We start from the raw sequence: 21,664 nt of genomic DNA on the forward strand, positions 1-21,664 counted from the left end.
TGGATGGCTGGTGATTGTAACACAGGTGACAAAGGGTTTAAAAGTTTAGAGCAAGACAAATAGAGAATTTTAAGCTGTCGATGACAGACTGAGGATGATTTGTATACATGAGAAAGAGGACTGTACCTAGGATGGAGCCCTGAGGTAAACCATGCGAAAGAAAGGTCTTGCTGAAGGTCTTGCAACTCATACAAGTTCACTCATGTCTGTCAGACAGGACTGAGGCTTGAAATAGTTTAAAATCTGCATATAAACTTTCCACTCATCCTTGTAAAATTGTACTTGCTCTTTACATCATGCATCACAATGAATGTAAGTTTAAATTACTTTATTTCAAAATGTTTGCTGGGAATAAAACTACAATAAACATTACTTACTTTGTCTTCTACACAGGTACACACTTAAGCCTTTGACAAAATTGAATGGGGGATCTTTTTGTTGGGAGGGGCAATAACTCTCCTTTTGAAATGATAAAAGCGACGATTTAACTTCTCGCTTCCAGTCTGGTTCCCGACTCAAAGTGTGCTGCGACAACTTGCTACATGTAAAGATATAACCCAGCAAACACGTTGCTGAGGTCACCTTCATTGAAAAAACGATCGTTTACAACGAAAAGTCATTATTGTACACGTTTTGCTTTTTGCTTTGATTTTTAGTTTAGAAAGGCATCGTTTGTTTAATTTCCAAATGTAGTATGAACTGACATAATAGAAGATCACAGGGAAAACGCCATGAAAAGTTGCTGTATTGTCACAGCATTTCCTACGACTGAACATGAGACAGAGCAAGTCTCGGGTGTCGTAGCATCTGTGAAATAATTAAAATTCTTTTTTATTCTTTGTAATTCTTTAACTATTGCCACATTAAAATCTTACAAATTGTTCCTATACTACCACCGATTGCAACATAAAAGAAAATCGGAGATACATCTCCGGCAAAAGAGTATTCCTTGGAAGTTCTTTATCGAGAATTTGTGATCATTACACATCCCTGACAATTGAAGAAATTACGTATAGAATGTGACTGTTAGTTAGAAACATAAATATTACGTTTTCAGCAGCAGTTCCTCACTAATCTGAATCCATTTTGGTTTAAAATTCTGACACTACTGTTTGTTTTTATAAGTATAATGCATCTATTATCCAAGCTGTTATTCTGTTGCATCAGAAAAACCAGTCATCATATCTTGAAATAAATATTTACCCCTTGTAAAATATGTCTACCAGTCAGTGTTGTGCGTCTTGTTACATTTGTGAATTTAGTGATTCAATTCTTATAAAAGTTTAAAGCTCTTAATATATTTACAGAGATTTCTCACAACGAGCATGATAAACTGGCGGGCAAATGAAAGTATAGGTTTTTAATAATATTACATTTTGTACATTTGTGACAAAATGTGATGACAGTTTGTATAATAATGACTGCCTAAGTTCCCATTTATGGTTTCTATTGACAAAACGCAACTTATGGTCGTCATTCTGGAAATATTCAAGAAAATGGTAGAACATGTACAGAAGTCCAATTTCATTAAATGCTCGTGCAGTAGTCCAGTATAAATTGACTTCTCCGATGCTGCAATATCACAGCAACTGAAAACACACAAAAAGGATGCCACGTTTGACCCAGGAAGAAAGAGAGAGAGCTGTTGGAATGGCACAGATGGTAGCAACACATGTGCAAATTGCGAGGACTTTCCATTGCTCACCCCTGACAGTGTCCAGACTTCTACAACGTCACTGGCAGACTGGTACAACTCGAGACAGGCCCCGTAGTGGCAGACCACATATAACAACGCCCCAAGAAGATCGCTATATTTGGAGAATTCATGTTGTACTGCCATTTTTATTAACTCAACCACAGGGCATTATTTTCCAACATGATAATGCGAGACCTCACACTGCAAGAGTAACACAAAGCTTTCTGCAGCAAAACAACGTTCATGTTTTACCCTGGCCTGCCTGCTCACCGGATATGAATCCTATTGAACACTTATGGGACAACTTGGACAGACAAATTAAACTTCGGAGACCTGTTCCACATGATCGTCAAGAGTTGCAACGCGCACTTACAGAAGAATGGCAACGGATACCTAATGACGTCATCAGACGATTGCCTATGTCAATGAGGAGACGTATCCGAGCCTGTATTGACGTGGCAGGAGGTCATACACATTACTGACAGTGACCATGCTTCATTGTAGTGTGCTACTGATATTTGGTGTAACGAGAGATTTCAACAAAATGTGCTAATTCAACCCTTGTGTGTTTACTGGGCCATTATGGCATAAATGCAAACACTAAAGTTCTCTGTTTTATGTTGAGAATATCATTAAACATCCCTGAATCCGATAAAATAATGTAAACTGAACTATTTTTGTTTGTCTTTGTGTTATATGTTGTGAAAGTGTACCTATACTTTCTTTTGCCCGCCAGTTTATAATTCTGACCACCCAAGAGGATGTGAATCATAACATGACATTTCATATCTTTCTTGTTATGGTAACATTAAATTGACAAAATATTTCTCATGACAGACCATGTACTACCTAACTTTAACTAACTTTCTGATTATCATTCAACAGTTCTAAAAGAAAACTTTAGCTTATGTCTGTTTGTTAGGAATAAACACAGAAAATGTGTTTATTATCAAACATATGTTTTTGATGATATAAATTTGAATTTAACCCGACAATTATTATGTGAAGATACGTTGATGCATTTATTTATATTATAACAAATAACAGTACAATGTACAAGGACTGAATAAAGTCATGCATGTGTAATGTAATAAATTTAAGTATACATACACCAGCATACAAAGAATCAGATAGATTTAGAACATTGCACAGTGCAAATACAATGTAAAGTGGGAAAAGATTTTGACTTTATTGATATATCTGTGTTGGAATTTGAAAAATCAATATAATGCAATAAAACAGAAAGAGTGAGGTCTAAAAAAAAATATGAGCTTTTCCTTGACTGTTACAATAATCTGATCATTATCATGATGATCAGATGTATTTAGACTCTGCAGAAAAATGTAAACCATTTGATGCTGACAACACTTAACAGTACCATTTATATTAGAGATTGAAATTTATTATCAACATAAATATATGTATTGTATAGTTGTGTAATGAAAAATAACATTTTGAAAGTGCCCTTGAATGTGTACTTAACCTAATGGTAGTTTTGCTTCGTACATTTAATAAATTAATATTTTAATATTATTTCCTTTGTTAAAACTTAAGAAAAACATATTAATTTATACACTTAATTGAGGATAATTAAAATGCAGTCATTGTAGAAATTTGCAACATTTTTATTTATTATCTATCTATACAGTGAATTAATATTTCATGCATCACAAACTGTTACAGACATAAAAAATTACAGTAGGGATTTTAGTTATGTCCAATTTATCGCATTTGCAAGTTGGCTACATGTGGGCAATAACTGCCATAATTCATCCGTTACTGTTATTTTACAATTACTTCACCATTGTTTCTCACTTTCCTCTGTACCTGCTAAGTATATGTATTGTCAGAAATCGCAATCCCATCATGAACGACCCAATAAAATTTATATAACAAGACTTTCAGTGTTTCACATTTTGCGCATTGCATCAACTCCCCACCTTAGTGAATTTCAAGAATGCAGATATATCAGCCGTAATACTAAGATGATTTGAATACATATACAATGAAAATACACTGCAGTTTTAAATGTGTGATACTGAGACATCTAGTGCCAGACGTAAAGTACTGACTGCAAAACGTCAACAAAACGACAAAACATGACCTGAAAATGATCAGCTGATTCCAACGACTCATTTCAAACTGCCATTTTCATACTTGCAATGTAAGCAGTCATGCCTATCCCAGGTGTATCATAGAATCATGGAATAAATATTTCGAGGCATAACACTTGATGTATCATCTTAAAAGGGAAAAGATATGCTGTCCATGCACCAGCGTGAACGTTCCCAGTGACGGTAAAGGCTACACTAGTTAACTGTCTCTAAATGTAATAGTAATATGTATGGTTCACATCGTGCATACGACATGCACTGTCAGTTTAAGTTTGGACCATTCGGATCAGTACACCTAGCAGATTAGAAAGGGAAGATAAATTCAAAAAGATAGCCCATTCGTTCAACATTTAAGATCACTGAACAGAAAAATGGTAAAACAAAGGGAAATACTTCAAGGACTCTACTCAACACTCATGGCAAACTCAGTCATCAATGCTGTTTGAACAGAAGGCTTTTGTTTTCCAGTGTCATTTGTTTATACTAAGTTTCCTTTTATCATCCAGTTTCACAAACATAATCTTTTTCCTCTCTACATCACCCTGATCAACAAGAAACTCCCAAATATCTCATATAGATGATTTGTTACCAGTGACATTTCAGCGTTAATAGCAACAGGCCACTTACAACATCAAAACTAGCTCTAGTTACTTCCTTTGGCTTTGCAATATTACATGCAGTTAGGATTTGAAATATTTGAGAAAACAAGCGGAGTACAAATTACCATAATGGAAACTGTAAACCCAACAAAGTATGAATTAGTGAACTTTTCTCATTCAAAACATCAATTATACCTTGCAAATGCATTGACACATTGTACTAAATGTAATGAGTGAATGAGTGAGTTTAGATTTATGCCGCACTCAGCAATATTCCAGCTATATGGCAGCGCTCAGTAAATAATCAAGTCTTGACCAGACAATCCAGTGATCAACAACATGAGCATCGATCTGCGCAATTGAGAACCGGTAACTTGTGTCAACCAAGTCAGCGAGCCTGACCACCTGATGTAACAAAGTATAAGCAGACGACAACCAGAGGTTTTCAAGGAACGACTTTTATTTTCTTCATAACATCAGCCGGCAGGTCGATCAGGGGCATCAGAGGCAGGGCGAGGCAGGCAGAAGCAGGAGGAGGCCCTCTCGGCGAACTGTACTGTACTTGGCGAGCGTCAGTTCATGTCTGCTGGAGTGTGGGGTCTGACCCCCTTTTATCCAGCTCATCCCCCGCTTTGATTGATACGAGGGGAAGAGGCAACTGGCATATGGTTCCACTCATCTGGCAGGTTGATCCAGGTAGCTGGCAGGTCGATCCATCCAGCTGGCAGCTTGATCCAGGTGGCTGACAGGTTGGTCTGCGTGACTCCACCACACCAATCTTGTCCCCCATTAGTGTCGGGCGAGACGTTGGTCTCTAATCCCTGATAGGGCAAGTCACGGTCAGCCGGATCGCAAGGCAGCATTCATGTCGCGCCTGGCCTACCCCCCATTGTGTTACATTTGCCCCTTTGTATTCTGAAATTTTTTGGCAGAAAAATTTCATTTCGTTTACATGGTTATATAGTCTTTGCGTTGTGTTTTCGGCCGGATACGTATGCTACAGTCCGTTATCACTGATCACAGTTCACACAATTTCTCATGCATTCCCACACTATAAACACTTTTGGGAATAAACCGAACACTGGTTGTCCATGAGTCCTTCCTTGGACCCCAGTTGGGACACAGCACAGTCTGGTTCATGTCACTGTCGTCGTTAGTTGGGGTTAGCCAGTCACATCCAGACTTGGGTAGAGCTGCCGCACTACGGTGGCTGTTCCCGTCCTGTCCGTCCTTCCGGGCACGAGTGGTGCAGAGGCTATCCGCTCCCTGTCGGTGGTAACCGCACCTTCCGTTTCAACAGGCACCAACTCAAACTCGGAAGTAGCATGGGTGTGTTTTCCCCTCCTAATTCTTTTGGCTAGCCAGGGTTTGATAATTTTGGAATAGACAGTAACTGACACCATTATCAGTGCAAGTGACAATGCTACCATGACAAAAGACCATAAATAATTCCCCGTCCCCATTTCCTCAACAGTATCCATTGACTCTAATTGCTCAACCAAGTGTCCCATTGGAATCTTATCGAGGTGTCTTAACTTCTTTGGTAATTTAACCCTTGTAAGATCAAACGTCCTTCCTCGTAGGGGTTCCAGCAAAAGCATTTCCGTTATATTCAATGTATTGACCAAGTTCAGGAATTTGTCCTCAACATTATATCTGCTCTCATTTTGATAATAGGGCAATAGAGTCATATAGTCATTTGATGCAGAACAGGACTTTTTTAACCTTATCACATCCAAGGGAGGTTGCGCCGTTAGGGCATGGGGTCGTCTGACGTCACTTTCACAAACTATGGTGAAGTCCAATTTAGTACGCGTTGCTATGACCCACTGTCCTGTAGCCAGGTATTCGGCTAGAGGTAGAATAGCCTGAGGCATCACTTCTGTCCTGCAGAATCTCTTTATCTTTTGCTCATTTTTCATAAAGAGGGCAACTATACATAAGTGACTGAAGTTTATGGGGTATGCAGGACTTTGAATTTGACAGTAACCGACCATACTGGCAGTACACTCCTGCTTTTCTGTTTCTTTCAATAGCATGTACTTAGTACGCTTAGCGTTCACTGCTATTAGTTCTGCCTCCAACTTGTATTTAGCTATAGAATTTTGGAAACCATTTTCAGTGCTGTGAATTTCATTGGCCAGGATAGGAATAGGTAGGTTATGGGCTCGATATATCTCTACATGACCATCTAGATCTAAGAGAGGTAGAGAGACAACTATAACTATCTTATTGTCATAAAGCACTGTTGTACACTTAAGGGTCCTATAGAAATTCCATAACTCGCTTTCGGGATCACCGGCTAACTTGAACCTTGGGGGGAGACGAATTTTTACCTCTTGTAAGATAGTTAGCAACTGCGTGGGCGTTATTGTGCTAGGCGACATATGGCCCAGGGATAGCATGTTTAATTGTAAATGAAGGTGTTCCAAATAAGTGGCAAAGTTTCCTATTGTTTGTCTTAGTTCCTCTATTACCAATTCTATTTGTAGATAAGTCTTAACAGCCCACTCAAGGCTGTCTATGCGTACTCGGAAATGGTTGGTGACATTCCGGATTGAGCTGTCAACTTGTTGTAAGCTATCTACTATATTATTTATGGCATGACGATTTTCCCCAATTTGGACTCTGGATACGTTCAGGATGGTTAATCCTTCCTGCACTACATGCGCTAAACGAGCTTGGTTAGTGGCTAACTTATGTACATTCCTTTTGATACTACCCAGGTCCTCGTCTGACACTGTTCCGAAAAGGAAACTCAACGCTTTCCCGACAAAGGGTAGAAGCGACCTTTTGGGCCTCGACAGGTGGTGATATTCCAAAAAGTTTTCCTGAAGATTACTTAACGTGATATTCAAACTATTTATTTCTTGATCCAGTTTTATGAACATGCCGTCTATTCCAGCATAAGCAGCACTATAGTTCTCGTTGATTACCTTATGAATAACTAATGCCACGTCTGCAATATCCATTTGACCTTTGGATAGATACATTTGGTAAGGTTTTAGGTCTATAACAAAGGTGATTAGCCACTTAGATCTGGTGGTTGTCACGTCATTCAACTTTTGAAATATGATATTTTCGAACATCATGGTACTACTGGCTAGACCAATACATACAAAAAGAATTAGGACACCCATAACGATTCTCTGAAAACACAGAGGATAACAGATTGGTCTCGCGAAATACATGAGTTATAATTAACAGCCAGAACGATTCCTTTATATATGTATATATGTATATATATATGTATGCATATGCAGGTTTTGGTCAGTTGTCATAAGAAATCGTCCAGTGAATAAACATATCTATATGGGCATGTACATGTGGCATTACTGATATGTACATTGCAGTCGTAGCTAACCACCTATTGTGGAGCCTTACAATAGTTGGGCTACAGCTTCTAGTAACTTCTTAACGTGGTTACCAGGCTTAGGTTTCTTATCCGCTTCACCTTTCATGGTGACAGGGTTGCTATTGACGACGTTCACCACATCTTCCTGATGTGAGCTATCAGTATACTGGTCAGAGTCATAACCCCTGGTTATTTCTAGTTCCTCCTCCCACGTTGCCTGTTCGTGGTCTTTCATAAACCTAAATGTAGAATCGCTGACGACCCCTGTGCTGGTTTGATAAGCTATCATTCTTTTGGGTTTGAACCTGAATTGGTCAATACTGAATATTTTTCTATGCCTTTTATCCATTCCTTATACCTCTTGGGGTCCCCATCAAAATTCCTAAGTACCGCCGATATTCCTTGAGTCCCGATTTTAGCTGATAAGTTAGCTAAGTGTCCTGAAATCTGGTTGGTCAAACCTTGTGAGAATTCACCTATCTCCTGGTTAGCCATCATGAATGTTGGAGAGTACTAACAAAAACCCTGTCTACTCACTCGTTTCTCGTTGGGCCAGTGTCCACGAAACAGCACTGTGTCTTTTCTTGTCGGCAGTCCTTTACTTTGATGAGGATCCGTGTCACGGCACCAGTTGAAGAACCCACTGCATAGCCTATACTTGTAACAAAGTATAAGCAGACGACAACCAGAGGTTTTCAAGGAACGACTTTTATTTTCTTCATAACATCAGCCGGCAGGTCGATCAGGGGCATCAGAGGCAGGGCGAGGCAGGCAGAAGCAGGAGGAGGCCCTCTCGGCGAACTGTACTGTACTTGGCGAGCGTCAGTTCATGTCTGCTGGAGTGTGGGGTCTGACCCCCTTTTATCCAGCTCATCCCCCGCTTTGATTGATACGAGGGGAAGAGGCAACTGGCATATGGTTCCACTCAGCTGGCAGGTTGATCCAGGTAGCTGGCAGGTCGATAAATCCAGCTGGCAGCTTGATCCAGGTGGCTGACAGGTTGGTCTGCGTGACCCCACCACACCAATCTTGTCCCCCATTAGTGTCGGGCGAGACGTTGGTCTCTAATCCCTGATAGGGCAAGTCACGGTCAGCCGGATCGCAAGGCAGCATTCATGTCGCGCCTGGCCTACCCCCCACTGTGTTACACTGATTCCATCACCTCTTACAAGCATAGTCACCTTTTACGGCAAGCATGGGTTGCTGAAGGCCTATTCTACCCCTGGACCTTCATGGGTCGTACTAAATGTAAGAATTGTTAAAACATTAGGTAAAATCAAAGTTTGCACCTCGTCTGTTTCATGTAATTTTCAGTATAGTGTATGTGATAAAATTACAAGTATTTCATCAAACCTGGAAATGACCTAATAACAACAAAAAATATCACTGAAGATGAAAAGTTAAAGACGATAAACGATCGGTAATCACCAGCAGGGAATTCCCTATAGCAAAACTTATTCTGATTTGACAGCAGTAACATTCAAGTTGTGATGATTTTTCTCATTGATTATTTTTTTTTCAAAGCAGCCAATCACAATATTTGAAGCCTTTAGGTTACAAAAGCCATGCAGCACGATATCTGTTTGCGGGTTAGTTTTCGAGGAAATTGAAAATACTGATGATTGGGAATGACAATGTTAACTTAAATTTATTGTTTTGAAAAATAGTCGAAACATATTTTACTCATCAATAGAAGTGGACAAATATGCAGCATTGCCTGAGTCAACTGCCCATCTGAGGTCCTTCATGGATCTAAGTAGAAGAGTTTTGGTTGAGTGATGTGGTCCATATGCAGACTGGAATTTACTTTGAATGTTATTTTGAGACAGATGATCCATGAGTCTCTTTGTAATTGCTCACTCAATAAGTTTGGACTGAATGTACTTAAGTGGGAACACAGATCAAGTTCCTGTGGTTGTCATTCCAGGATCAGCTGCAGCTGGCCCCTGTGAATACATGATTGTGCCCACAACAGCTCCATTCCTTGTACTTAAGAAGCATCCCTAATTGTATGAGCAGCTTGATGGTTACCTGTGCATGTGAAGATGAAGGACAACTGGATCTTGCTGGACTGCACATCTGTGAACCCTGGAGCATCCTGGTGAAATAGATTGGTGAATCGAGCCAGTTTTGTGATGCAAGTGAGCACGCGTAAGTGAACTCCTCCATTCACTAGATGTTCTATGACACTCCAAAATGATCTGGCCTGATGAACTGTTTCGGCGACAAGAATACAAACAGGCATTAGTGCCGAAACAACTATGTGGATCGATTAGTGATTCTGTGTGGATCAAAGGTCAAGGGAGGCCGTAGAAACCTGGGATGCATTAAATTTAACATCTACAACCACACTAGTACCACCTTGGGGATCAAACCAGGTGAAGGCAGCATCCCTAAAGGCTTTCGTACATCTTCTGAGAGGTACAAATCAGATGAACGTGCATAAAATCCTTGCGGTGTGAGCTGATGATCATGCCCCTCCAATCCTGTGCACCCTGTGCAGCCAGTTGCTCTCTTAAAGTGTGAACAGATCCTCTGGGATCCTTATGGCTTTTGGCAGTCCATGTAGTTTTTCCAGTCAGTGCAGTCCATGGAAACAGTTTCTGTTTCTCCACCTTTCAGTATGCTCTTTGTGGCCTGTGTGGCAGGTGTCTTTCCCAACTTGACATGAAATCCATTGAAAGTAGTAATGGTAAGTTAATATGAACGATATCACTGATAGTCGAATGCTCTTTGACTGGAACTACTGGAAGTTTCTAGAAACTGTTCTCAAAACCATTTTTTCTTAGATTGAAAAAATATCACTTAGGTATAATGAATCTGAAAAGAAAGGGAAACTTTGTTCAAACAGTCACAAAACTAGAAAAATTATTAACGGAACAAGTTTCCCTAACATGCAGGTGATACAGCGTTGTCTCTCGGGTTTAGGCCAATGATATCAGCTTAAGTGACGAATGCCTTTTATTGGATGCTATCTTGTATACAGTACATGAAGCACAGTTGCTTACTACCTCCTGCAAATTATCATTGAAATCAAGTGGTATGTATGCATTGCTGAAACTAAGACACTTGTCCATGCTTTTGTGACATTATGGCTTGATTATTGTAATTCATTGCTGTCTGGATCAATTCAACTATGTCTGCGCAAACTTCAGAAGGTACAGAACTTAGCGGCAAGATTGATAAAAGGAACATGCAGACATGAGCATATTACACCCATCTTATAAGGCTTCCAGAAACTGATGTTCGTGTTTAAAGCTCTTCACCGTCTAGCCCCTCTGCATCTGAAACAGCTGTGGTCGGCTTCTCTTCAACAGCTAAATGCAACCAAAACAAGACCGACACTCCACGGTGACAAGAATTTTGCCAAAGCAGAAAGCAGGCACTGCACTCTGTCATTCAAATGTGAAAATGTGACTTAAAATGGAAGTAGTTTTTGCGTCAAGTCGCACAGCAGTATTCCTGCTCTGTGACAGCGGCCTAAAACAAACCAGACAATCATGAGATCGATGGAGAATAAAAGACTCGTGAATTTTGGAATATCTGCTGTTTAGAGCTTCCGATGCTTTTAAATTAAGAAACACTGTGGGACAGTTTGAGTGTCTCTGATCATGCATTTCTCTTGTAGCTGACTCAAAATATATGTGTTACTAAGAAAGTTTGGTTCACAATATCCATGACCAAATAAACATTTGTTCACTTCATAACAAAATGTACTGACAGTTTATCCTTCATATACAGTTTGGGATGTCAGTGGAATACTGTCATCAGAGGTAATTCTATTAGCCCGCTTGACAACTCAAGCACTGACAGCTATTACCGGAAGAAGCAGGACTTGACTAGGTAAATAGTTCATTGGGAAATTACCCAGGAACAGTTGACCAAACTCAATCATGTCCAAAACACTGATGAAACATGGATCGTGACCCAAACTAAGAAGTGAGCACAAACAACACAAGTGCTAACCTTCGAGTTCAAAACAAGCTTCTTACACCTTTTCATACAAATGTGTCAATCAAACTGCTCATGTTTATTTTATAAAATTGATTGATTTATGAATCTCCTCGGTCACTAATATCTGCCGATCAGTTTCTTTTTAAAGCATTCAAAACTTGCTATTATTAGCTCTTTTCCAAACATTACATTGTTATACTCTTGATCTGCATTGAATGCCGAAACATTCTTGACAACTCTTGTACCATTTCAAACTTTATCCAGTAAGCGATAGTACTTTTAACATTTACCATGCGCATATTTTTTATGCATAAAGTACTCAAACATATCGCCATCTCAGCGATACCACCAAACTACGAGAGGAGAAACGCATGTGCCTGCACAAGAAATATATGCATAATCATGCGTCGGATAAGAAGAGACATGAAATGTCCAACCACTGTGTCTGTATTTAGGCAGCTTGAGGGATGGGTCCCAGTAAAGGTTTGAACAACAATTTAAATTGCAAAAATCAGATACAAACATGATCGTTATCTCTTGTTCAAAATGAGGGTTAAGTAGTTTATTCCCACACTTTTCCCGAGTGTATGAGCGATTACACCAATTGCCCCTTTAGAAAGGCCCCCTCATTAAACTGCTGGCGTATTAGCCCATTCACACATTAAATATCGGAACAGCTGTTACATACACAAAAGCACATATATTTATACATATATTACTCAACTGTGAACAGAACCATTGAACATGCAGACTATGGTGAATGGTGGTGTGTAGTCCTGCGTAAAGATCTCTAGCTTGTCTCCATGAAACAGCTCGAAAGAGTGATTGAATAGGCGGCCACAATCGTCACATGCTCAGTGAGGATAATCTCATGCAACTTTTCACACATTCCCTTGCGTATCCCTGGGCCGTGATATTAAGAAGTGCCTATTTTCTTAATCTGTCGAAATTTGTGGGTTTTCAGAGCCAGTATTATTTATCCTGACTGGTACATTCGTTCAAGCCTTTTCGCATGATTCCCGCTGTCGACTGCCTTGAGCTGTGACCGACTTTGTTTCGCACTCTTTTCTTTCATTTGGGGCACGTCTCAAATGTAGTTTTGATTGGTTAGTAAAAAACAAGCTCCGTCAGCTGCCAGATGGTGCATTTTAGCGACTCGACATGTCAAGATAGGCACAAAGTCTGGAAAGTTTGAAAGCCGTAGCTCTTGTATTTTGAGTGCAGCAGATTTTGAGAGTAAAGCAGTTGGGATTTTGCTTGAAAAACAGCACCATAAACTTGAATCCAAAATAGCGGCCAAACAGTGCATATTTATTAAGCAACTCAACCCGTCCAGGTGAAATTCTAAACATTTTGATTGCACATCTGCACAAGAAATCTGGAACTCGTAGGATCAGCAGAGATATTTGAAGTTGAAATTGAAAACAATTCATTAATTTTGATTTATCTCCCCTTTGCTATTGGCCCTACATCCTTGAGATTTTAATGGGGAATATCTACACCTCGATGGACATCTGCTTGATTTTTTTCAAGCGATTCTGTCCACTGGTGCTCTTTGTAGCTCTGGTACAAAATCCAGCGGAACAACAAATAATAATAATAACAATAATAAAAACACGAACGATTACAATAGGTCTCCTGCTTAGCAGCAAGGAGCCCTAAATATATTGATCTTCTCTAATCTAACAGTTATCATTCAAGTAATGAGCAGAATAACTTGCTTGTTTAAGTGTTAGAAGATACACCGAAACAATGCTCTCACTGTAGTTAAGAAGCTGTTCCTTCCCATACAGTTATCCATCCTTACTGCTTCTAAATGCCTCTCCAAGAAGTTGTCACCAAAGCAGCTTGTCCGAGTAGGTAACTGTAGATGAATGAGAAGTTAGTGCTGCCACCTCCAAGTCATGGTGAAAGGATGCAGATTGAAGTATCAACTACATGTATATGTTTCACAATGCTGAGCTGAAAACCTGGGAGACAGGCTATTAACATGATAGCCACTACCAATGCTGGCCTAGATGAGCTTGATTGCTGGCAAACTGCATTACACCTTCATCTTCTTCACTCTCTGGGATGGCTATAAATCTGTTTGATAGGCCCCTTCAGGTTACTGAAAGGTTTCAGGAACACTCACAAGGCTTCCTCTGTGATGTACTTTGGCCCAGGAATAACAGGGCAGGGACTGACTGGATGAGAACAAACAGAGAAGACACAATACCTTAATATTGTCAGTGATGATGGCAGGCTTATCATCTTATCCTGACCTTTCTTATTACTGCCAGGTCAGACTGCTTATATGCTGCAGGTGTCCACATCGTGAGACAAAGGAACATGGCATCTCCACACGATCCCAACACTTGCCATGTGGATCATGAGGGAACATAAGATTAACAAAAAAACCCAATATTTTTATCACCCAAGTGGGGTGGAAGCCGAAATATATTTGCTGCCTTTAGATTTAGCTTTCTTAAGGTGGATCAGCTTTGACAAAACCTGAGAAAATTTATAGAAACAGAGAAGAAGTAAACACATATACCCCTCTGTGCCACAGTTTCCTGTCAAGTAGAGAAAGCTCCACAGAATAGTGTTTGGGGAGACTACTATGAAGTAAAAGTAGGAAAGCACATGATGAATCATTTAAAAATACTATTTATTGGGGCTGGCTGACTTCTAGTTATTTTTAAAGTGTGTCAACTGTGCCCAGATTTTCGTATTGCTCTGAAAGGAGATTAGGTGGCTGTAATGGATCTGAACAGTTGGCTGTGAAGGAGCCTCAAAAACAGTGTAGGTTTGGAGAAAGGTGACACAGATGTAGACAAAATTGAGCTGTTTGATTGACTTGTTCCAACCCCATAAATAATGGCACAAACAGTGTTGACCGCAATGATCCTTTACTTTTTTGAACCCCATAGTTCTCATGACCAATTTTTAAACATTTCATAGTCAATGCAATATTTGTGAAAGTAATATTAAAAGATTTCCTTCACTTAATGCCTTATGATTTAAATTACATATGATTGTCACTTTACAAATTCAGAATAAAAGCTCATGTTTCCGATTATAAGCCCAGGCTTCCACCTGGTGTTGAAGTTCATTTGTCCATAACCCTATTTTGCTTACATAAGCCCTGTGCTTGCTTTCGGAGAAACCCTGGTACTGATTAGGCATGCCAGTGTTGTCCCAACCTTTATGGTGAACAGGCATCAACTGCTGTCCAATCTTTTATTGTGAACATTCATCTTTTGGTTGTTCTGACCTTCATGGTGAAGAAACATCCACCTGCTGTCTTGACCTTGATGGTTAAGAGCATCCTCTTGCTGTCTTGACCTTCATGGGAAACAAGCATCCTCCTTCTGTCTTGACCGTCCTAGTGAATAGGCATCCTCTTGCTATCTTCACCTTAATGGTAAACAAGCATCTTCCTGATGTCTTGACCTTCCTGGTGAATAAGCATCTTGCAGCTGTTTTGATTTTTATGGTGAATAAACATCCTCTTGCTGTCTTGACCTTTGTGGTGAACAACCATCCTCCTACTATCTTGACCTTCATGGTGAATAAGCATCCTACTGCTCTCTTGACCTGGTGAAACAGGCATCCCCTGGCTGTCCAGACCTTCATGATGAACAGGCATCTTCCTACTGTTCTGACCTTCATATTTTTTCAACTTGAATCAGTGTCCAGATCAAACAGAATATCAAGATAAACATACAGCACTATCAAGACTGAGAGTGAAACAACAGGTATCCTCTTACGAAACAGGTAGAAGCAACCCTTGAGGGTTGTGAAATAATTCTACATACTCTAGAAGACAACTGCCTTTGCAGCTCTCAGACTCATGGGTGTGTGGAAGAGAGAAGGTAACAAATTCCAACATTCGACTTTAGATAATGGTGACAAGCTAAATAGGGCTACAAGGCTCTAAGGCACTTTTGTGCTTTGAGCTGTTTAGTCAGCAATATTCCAGCTATATGATGGCAGTCTGTAAATGAACAATCCTGCGACTGACATTATGAGCATTGATCTACACAAATGGTACATAATCACATGCATAAACCACATGCATAAGTCAATGAGCATGACCACCCACTTCAGTTTGTCACTGGTGAAGAGAAGAAAAGTGCTGCATAAAGGCAATGCTTTCAAAGGTTCTATAGCACTTTGTTCCAGCACTAACACACATCTGCTCTGAGTGATAACATAGAAATGGAGGACAAATACACAGACTGTTGTATTGTTTTTAACAAAGGTAATCAATGAGCACTTAGAAGTTAATGAAAGGATGTTACACTTACCACAGCGACACCTTCTTGTGGGCATCTCAGCCAACTGAAACCATCTGTCATCCTGGAAGTCATAGCACTCGACACTACGAATTGCTTTAGGAGCCTGGCCCCCAATCACAAGTAGCACCTGAAAGGAAACTCAATGTACAATGTAACATCAACATCCCTGTCATAGTATCATAGATACAATATCATAGGAACAATTTCAAACAAAATGTAAACAAAATTGTGATGATAATTAACTGTAGAAATTTCATAGAGTAATCTTGTAAACGTAAACAAATTTCAACTTCTTCTACAGTGTCAGTTGGTTGTACAGCAGAGTTTCAACTAATTTGGAATTGTTCAAATGTGATAGGCCTGCAAAGACCACCCAGGAACACTGAGAGTATACCTTTGGCAATCCAATAGGATTTCTTGGTTGCGTTCGTGGAGTTTTGAACATAACCTTTTGGTCACTTTTGAGCAGATGATATTTCATAGCCTCAATGAGGAAGTCTTTGCATCTACTATTGGTCTTGACCAGTGGCTCCTCTTCAACCCTTTGTACCAAGTATTCCTGCGTCATTAGAGGCAGACGCACATGCTCCAGTAACTGCTCAACCAATCCCTGCCTTGACCCCAAGTCATGCTGTACCCATGACATAACAGCCTCAAACACCTAAAACAAGACATTTATGGCTGAAAAATGTTAGCAGACTGCTTTGTCTGTGTTCAGAGCTGTCCCCTTGAATCTGATGTAATTATACAGCACATATAACAAAATACTACATGCATGATATGCTCCATTCAAAGGGTGGCACTAACTCTTCAACGATTAACTGCCTATAACTAAAACCTTCAGAAATACAACAGCATGCTCTTGCTCGAACCAACCTTGCTTGGCTAAATGAAAGGTAGATACTATTGTCAAATTGTTGTAAATAACTATTTGACATTTTACATCAAACCTATAAAAGTGTACTCAAAAAAAAAAAAAAAAATGGGTGATAATTTGAACACCACTCACAGAGTCCTTTCAATCAAAAGTATACTTAGAAAATGAAACCTTCCTGTGAGATGAAATTTGTTAGTCTGTCATCATATATAAGAGTATTCAGGGGTCACATGAAAAAAAGTGTGCATGTACATGGTCAAACATCATCTCTGAATGTACTCAAAGATAAGAGGGGGCACATTTTGAGGGTCATAATCTGAGAGGGCATGTAACTCCTCACCTGACAAAATTTCATCTTACTGGTAAGGCTTGTATAATTTTCTAATTCTAACAACCAATCTCTTGCTAGAGTTGTCCCATGAGATGTCCTTAGCCATCTACTTTGTTTAAAAACTCCAATAATTGTTGAACAAGCTAAATAACAAATATCATCAACTACTAATAATCCTGATCATCAAATCGTGTAAAAATATGAGTAAAATCAATCTTAACAATTCCTAAGACGACATATCAATGTACTTGGATAAGAAGATTGAAGCTGCAAGAAGGTCCATCTAAAACATGTAGTTATCTAACTGGTAGTGATGGAGACATCCTCACAGCCATGCACAATGCAGCTTCACATTCACAAGTCTGTGATGAATAGATTTTTAGCTGATTTCTTAAATTTTCCTGTATTATGCCTTGATGCATTTAAATCAGATTTTATGTCTCAGGATGATATACTCCACAATTTCCTCAAAACATTTGCACTTCTGTCCTGTAAGATAGAAAAAGGGATGATGAAGGTTCATGCTTGCCAAAAGGGTCCATATAAATAACTGTGTTATAGCCTGAAAACTGAGATACTATCGAAACTGACTGAAAGAACTCACCACTTAGATGACCCCTTTCAATCATGACTGAAAGAACTCACCACTTAGATGACCCCTTTCAATCTGCATATCGCCAACAGCATAGCACTGAAACTGCGCTCTTCTGAGTGTTGAATGCTCCGACTTATGAGAGGAATCTAGCATTATATGTCTTGCTGGATCCTTGTGTAGCCTTTGACACAATACAGCATAGCATAATAATTTCCAGCCTCAACATTGGACTCCAGGGAACAGAAATGAGTTTTTTTAAGTCCCACTTCAATGATAGGCATCAGACATGCTTGTGAATTTATCAGAACCTGTTCTGCTGTCTATCAGAACCTGTTCTATTTACATGTGGGGTGCCACAAGGGTCTGGCCTTGGGCCGATCTTTTTTAGCTGTATACAAGACAGCTTGCTAGAATCATTGACTGACACCAGGTGGGATGTCACCACAATGCCAACAACTCAAGCAATCCTTTGTTCTCTCTGTTCTCAGGATATTACGTCAAACAACAAACTCAACTATGACAAAACTGGGTGCCTCGTAGTTGGATCCAGGCTGAGGTGGTCCAAGGATGATATTACTACCATACCAATTGGAAGCTGTCTCATTAAGGTAACAGATGTAGTTAAAGATCTATGTGTCCTTGATTCTGATTTATCTTTGGAGAACTAATACTAACTAATACTAATACTAACTCATCATCAGCTCAGGGCCCTTGCTCCCTCTACATGCAGCCCAGACAGTGAATGGGACTTCTGCCAGGAAACACTGCCTAGTTGAACCCATCAAAAACTTCTTGGAGAATATGAAGGCTCCCCTTCACTGCAGCCTTCTGCATCACAAGTGTCAAAAGGGCAGTATTCCCGGTGGAAGACCCGGGCACTCTCATCTGTGCAGGAGGTACCAAAACAAGGGCACCAAGAACAATGGCAAGTCTGATGACAGTGTACTTGGGATGCAAGCACGATGTTTCAAAGGCGAGGTTTGCATATTTTTCATGCATTTCCTGAATCTTGCCAGTTATGTGGCTGTCCAATGGGATAGGACATTCAATGATAAAAATAAATTCATTAGCTTTATCAAAAAGGACAAGATCAGGTTTGTTTTCTGGAATTCTTCTGTACATGGGCCTTTTTTATAGAAGTTGTTTCAACTGCATTTAGAAGTTGGTGTAATCAAACTAAATTATGGTTCAACTTCTTTATTATACAAGGTCATAACATTTCGAGACAGTTCCTAGTCTCTTCTTCAGGTGAAGTGAGGGTAAACTAAAGGAATGTAGTATATATACACACAACAGTAGACAGATAACAATGGGTAACAAGATATACAGGTTTCTATTAATTGATGTACAGGCTTCGATAGTTTTACCCTCACTTTTCCTGAAGAAGAGACTAGGAACTGTCTCGAAACGTTGTTACTTTGTATAATAAAGAAGTTGAACCATAAAGCGTTTTAGTCTTTTTTATAAAAGTTTGAAAGCATCATTTTCAATCACGCTCTGGGCATGTTCAGGGTCATATTGTAATGATTGTTTATTGAAATGACCTATAGCAAGCCTATACAGTCATTAGTGCGCACTAATTTCTTTATCTGAAATGGACCATAACCAGCAGGAAGGGTCATAATCTGTGACGTGGATGTTGATTGGACGTTCTAGTGGTGCCTCGCTTGTTGATTGTTAGTTTGGTGCATGAGCAAAATCACGCATGGCAGATTCCGGCACTGTTTCCTTGGGTTTTGAGAAGAGCAGACGTGACTTTTGAGACCTTCTGGTGTGTGATGGCCATGGCTACCCACCTGAGTTTGAGGGGTGATGTGGATTTTCATTTAGTAAATCTAATGAAGGGTATGTGTATAACGGCGCTGGTAAGACGGTTTGAAGTATAAATTGCTCACTGTAATTTCTTTACTGAGTTCGTATCATTGTGGCATAGTAAGGTTAATAAAGTTTTGCTACTTCTTTTGCCACATTCCTGCATTAGTTAATAAACACTGGGAAAATTAATTTCTGTTTTGCTTTTATTCATAGGTTAATTAGATGTTTATGGCTAAAAGGTAGTTACAGGCTGTGTCATTACGCTCCTTTCCAAACCTGTTTATTTATTGTAATGTAATGTGCCCTTCCTTGGCACACACAGTATATCTTGAAAGACATGATGGCATGACCTGTTGCTTTTACTACCATCTCCACCATGCTTGTTACTTTGACGCCGAGCTCCACCCATGGAACAACCCTGAATATGAGAACATGTCCAGTGCGTTATGGAAAATGATGCTTTCAAACTTCTTTGGAATAGGCTCATTTACAGTCTCAGAAGAATTCCACCTAACCAACCTGATCAATTTTGAACAAATTCATTTGCCTGAGGTGAGACCACATGTAAAACATGTGCTTTAATTTGTTGTAAGGCTGCACTTAAATCCCTGAAACTCTCAGGAGTCAAGCTACCAAACATGGTCATCCATCCAAGGACCCTCAGAGCCAAACAGTGATTAATTTTGTGGCCTGATCTCTATGCACAGGATCATGTGCCATCACACACAGAATTTCAATGATGTATCTTGCATAGGTTCATATGGATCACTCTGTAGAGACTGTAGAACTAGACCAGGGTTTTACACAGCTCCTCAAAACTGGGAGTACTGGGGACTCATAGCATATTTTTGGGGAGTCCAATTTCCAAATTTGGGAGTCAATCAAACTCACGTGCATAAAATCAATGATCATGGATGCTTCCAATTTGATAATGATTTTGTAATAATATAGTTACTTTCAATGTTATTAGAATAATGATAATAATGACAGCAATATCAGATGACTACACATCACCTTTCAGTACTGCATGTTATTCAGATTAAACAACAACATGATAAACTAGAGAAACTGACATAGTGACAATGGAGAATATTGTTATTCTCACGACTGATAAGTCAGATCAGCTCCTTCACCCATTCAACACAGTAGACCGGAAAAATGGCCTGGCACTAGTCATATCAAAATGATCACATCAAAATGATACACAATTTTCAGAACCTAACTAACCTATGATTCTTTTATCAAATCTATCACAATGTCTGAACATACTTGTTAAATTTCAGATAACTATATTATCAACAGGGTTAACATTATAAACCATTTTCTCAATGTTATTGAAAAATGAATCTCTCGGACACATGCTTAGGCAATGGGTCCACATCAAAGTGTCAAGGAGCAAAGTAACTATGTTTTGAGAATATAATTAAACAAAGTGAATAAAATGAAGAATAACATCAACAACAGTACTTATAAAAGTTGTCAAACATACATAAGAACTTACTATCTTTTTTGAGCGATCGTTTTAATGCTAAATTATATGCACGAAACATTTTTGTCACAGGTCATAACCAAGCATGATATGTCCACCTAGTTCCATAATATGTACGATAAGTTATGTTTTGCCTAACACGTTCAGAATAGTGAAATTTTACCCCAAACTTTCATCTGAACGTTTAAGTTTTTTCTTTTACGAGCACAATAGCCATTGCCTTGACTAATCATGATCCTTATAGCAGACTGAAGGCAACAAGTGTCATTAGAAACAAATTTTTATCCAATAAAATCACTTCTTCCAACAGCAAAAAAATACTCTAGGCAAGGGTACAATTATATTGCCATGTTTAGAGCTCTTGAATGACACCCGTCATCTAAAAAATCGCCTCACGTTATTCATACAAAGCCTCAAAAACCAAGATATTTCCTGTTGTTGCATCACATTAGCGAGCAGAAAGCCATTGAATTTGGGAAAAAGACAACCATACATATTATTTGAGATATCTCTTGTAAAATAATTTTCTAATATTGCGTCCATAAGGATGCACTGG

The 21,664-nt window shown here is 39.3% G+C and overlaps 1 protein-coding gene across 1 annotated transcript in view; it reads right to left on the reverse strand.

The window, feature by feature from the left end:
- The window catches only part of LOC137283499 (kelch-like protein 3), a 200,517-nt gene that overhangs the window by 75,715 nt on the left and 103,138 nt on the right, over positions 1-21,664 (reverse strand). Inside the window, exons 6-7 of the mRNA XM_067815032.1 lie at positions 16,396-16,662; positions 16,011-16,128 (exon numbers count right to left, since the gene is read on the reverse strand). Coding sequence (XP_067671133.1) covers positions 16,011-16,128; positions 16,396-16,662 — 385 coding nt within the window. The remainder of the gene's footprint in view (positions 1-16,010; positions 16,129-16,395; positions 16,663-21,664) is intronic.

The sequence above is a fragment of the Haliotis asinina genome, chromosome 5 (assembly GCF_037392515.1).
Source record: "Haliotis asinina isolate JCU_RB_2024 chromosome 5, JCU_Hal_asi_v2, whole genome shotgun sequence".
Lineage (NCBI taxonomy): Eukaryota > Metazoa > Mollusca > Gastropoda > Lepetellida > Haliotidae > Haliotis > Haliotis asinina.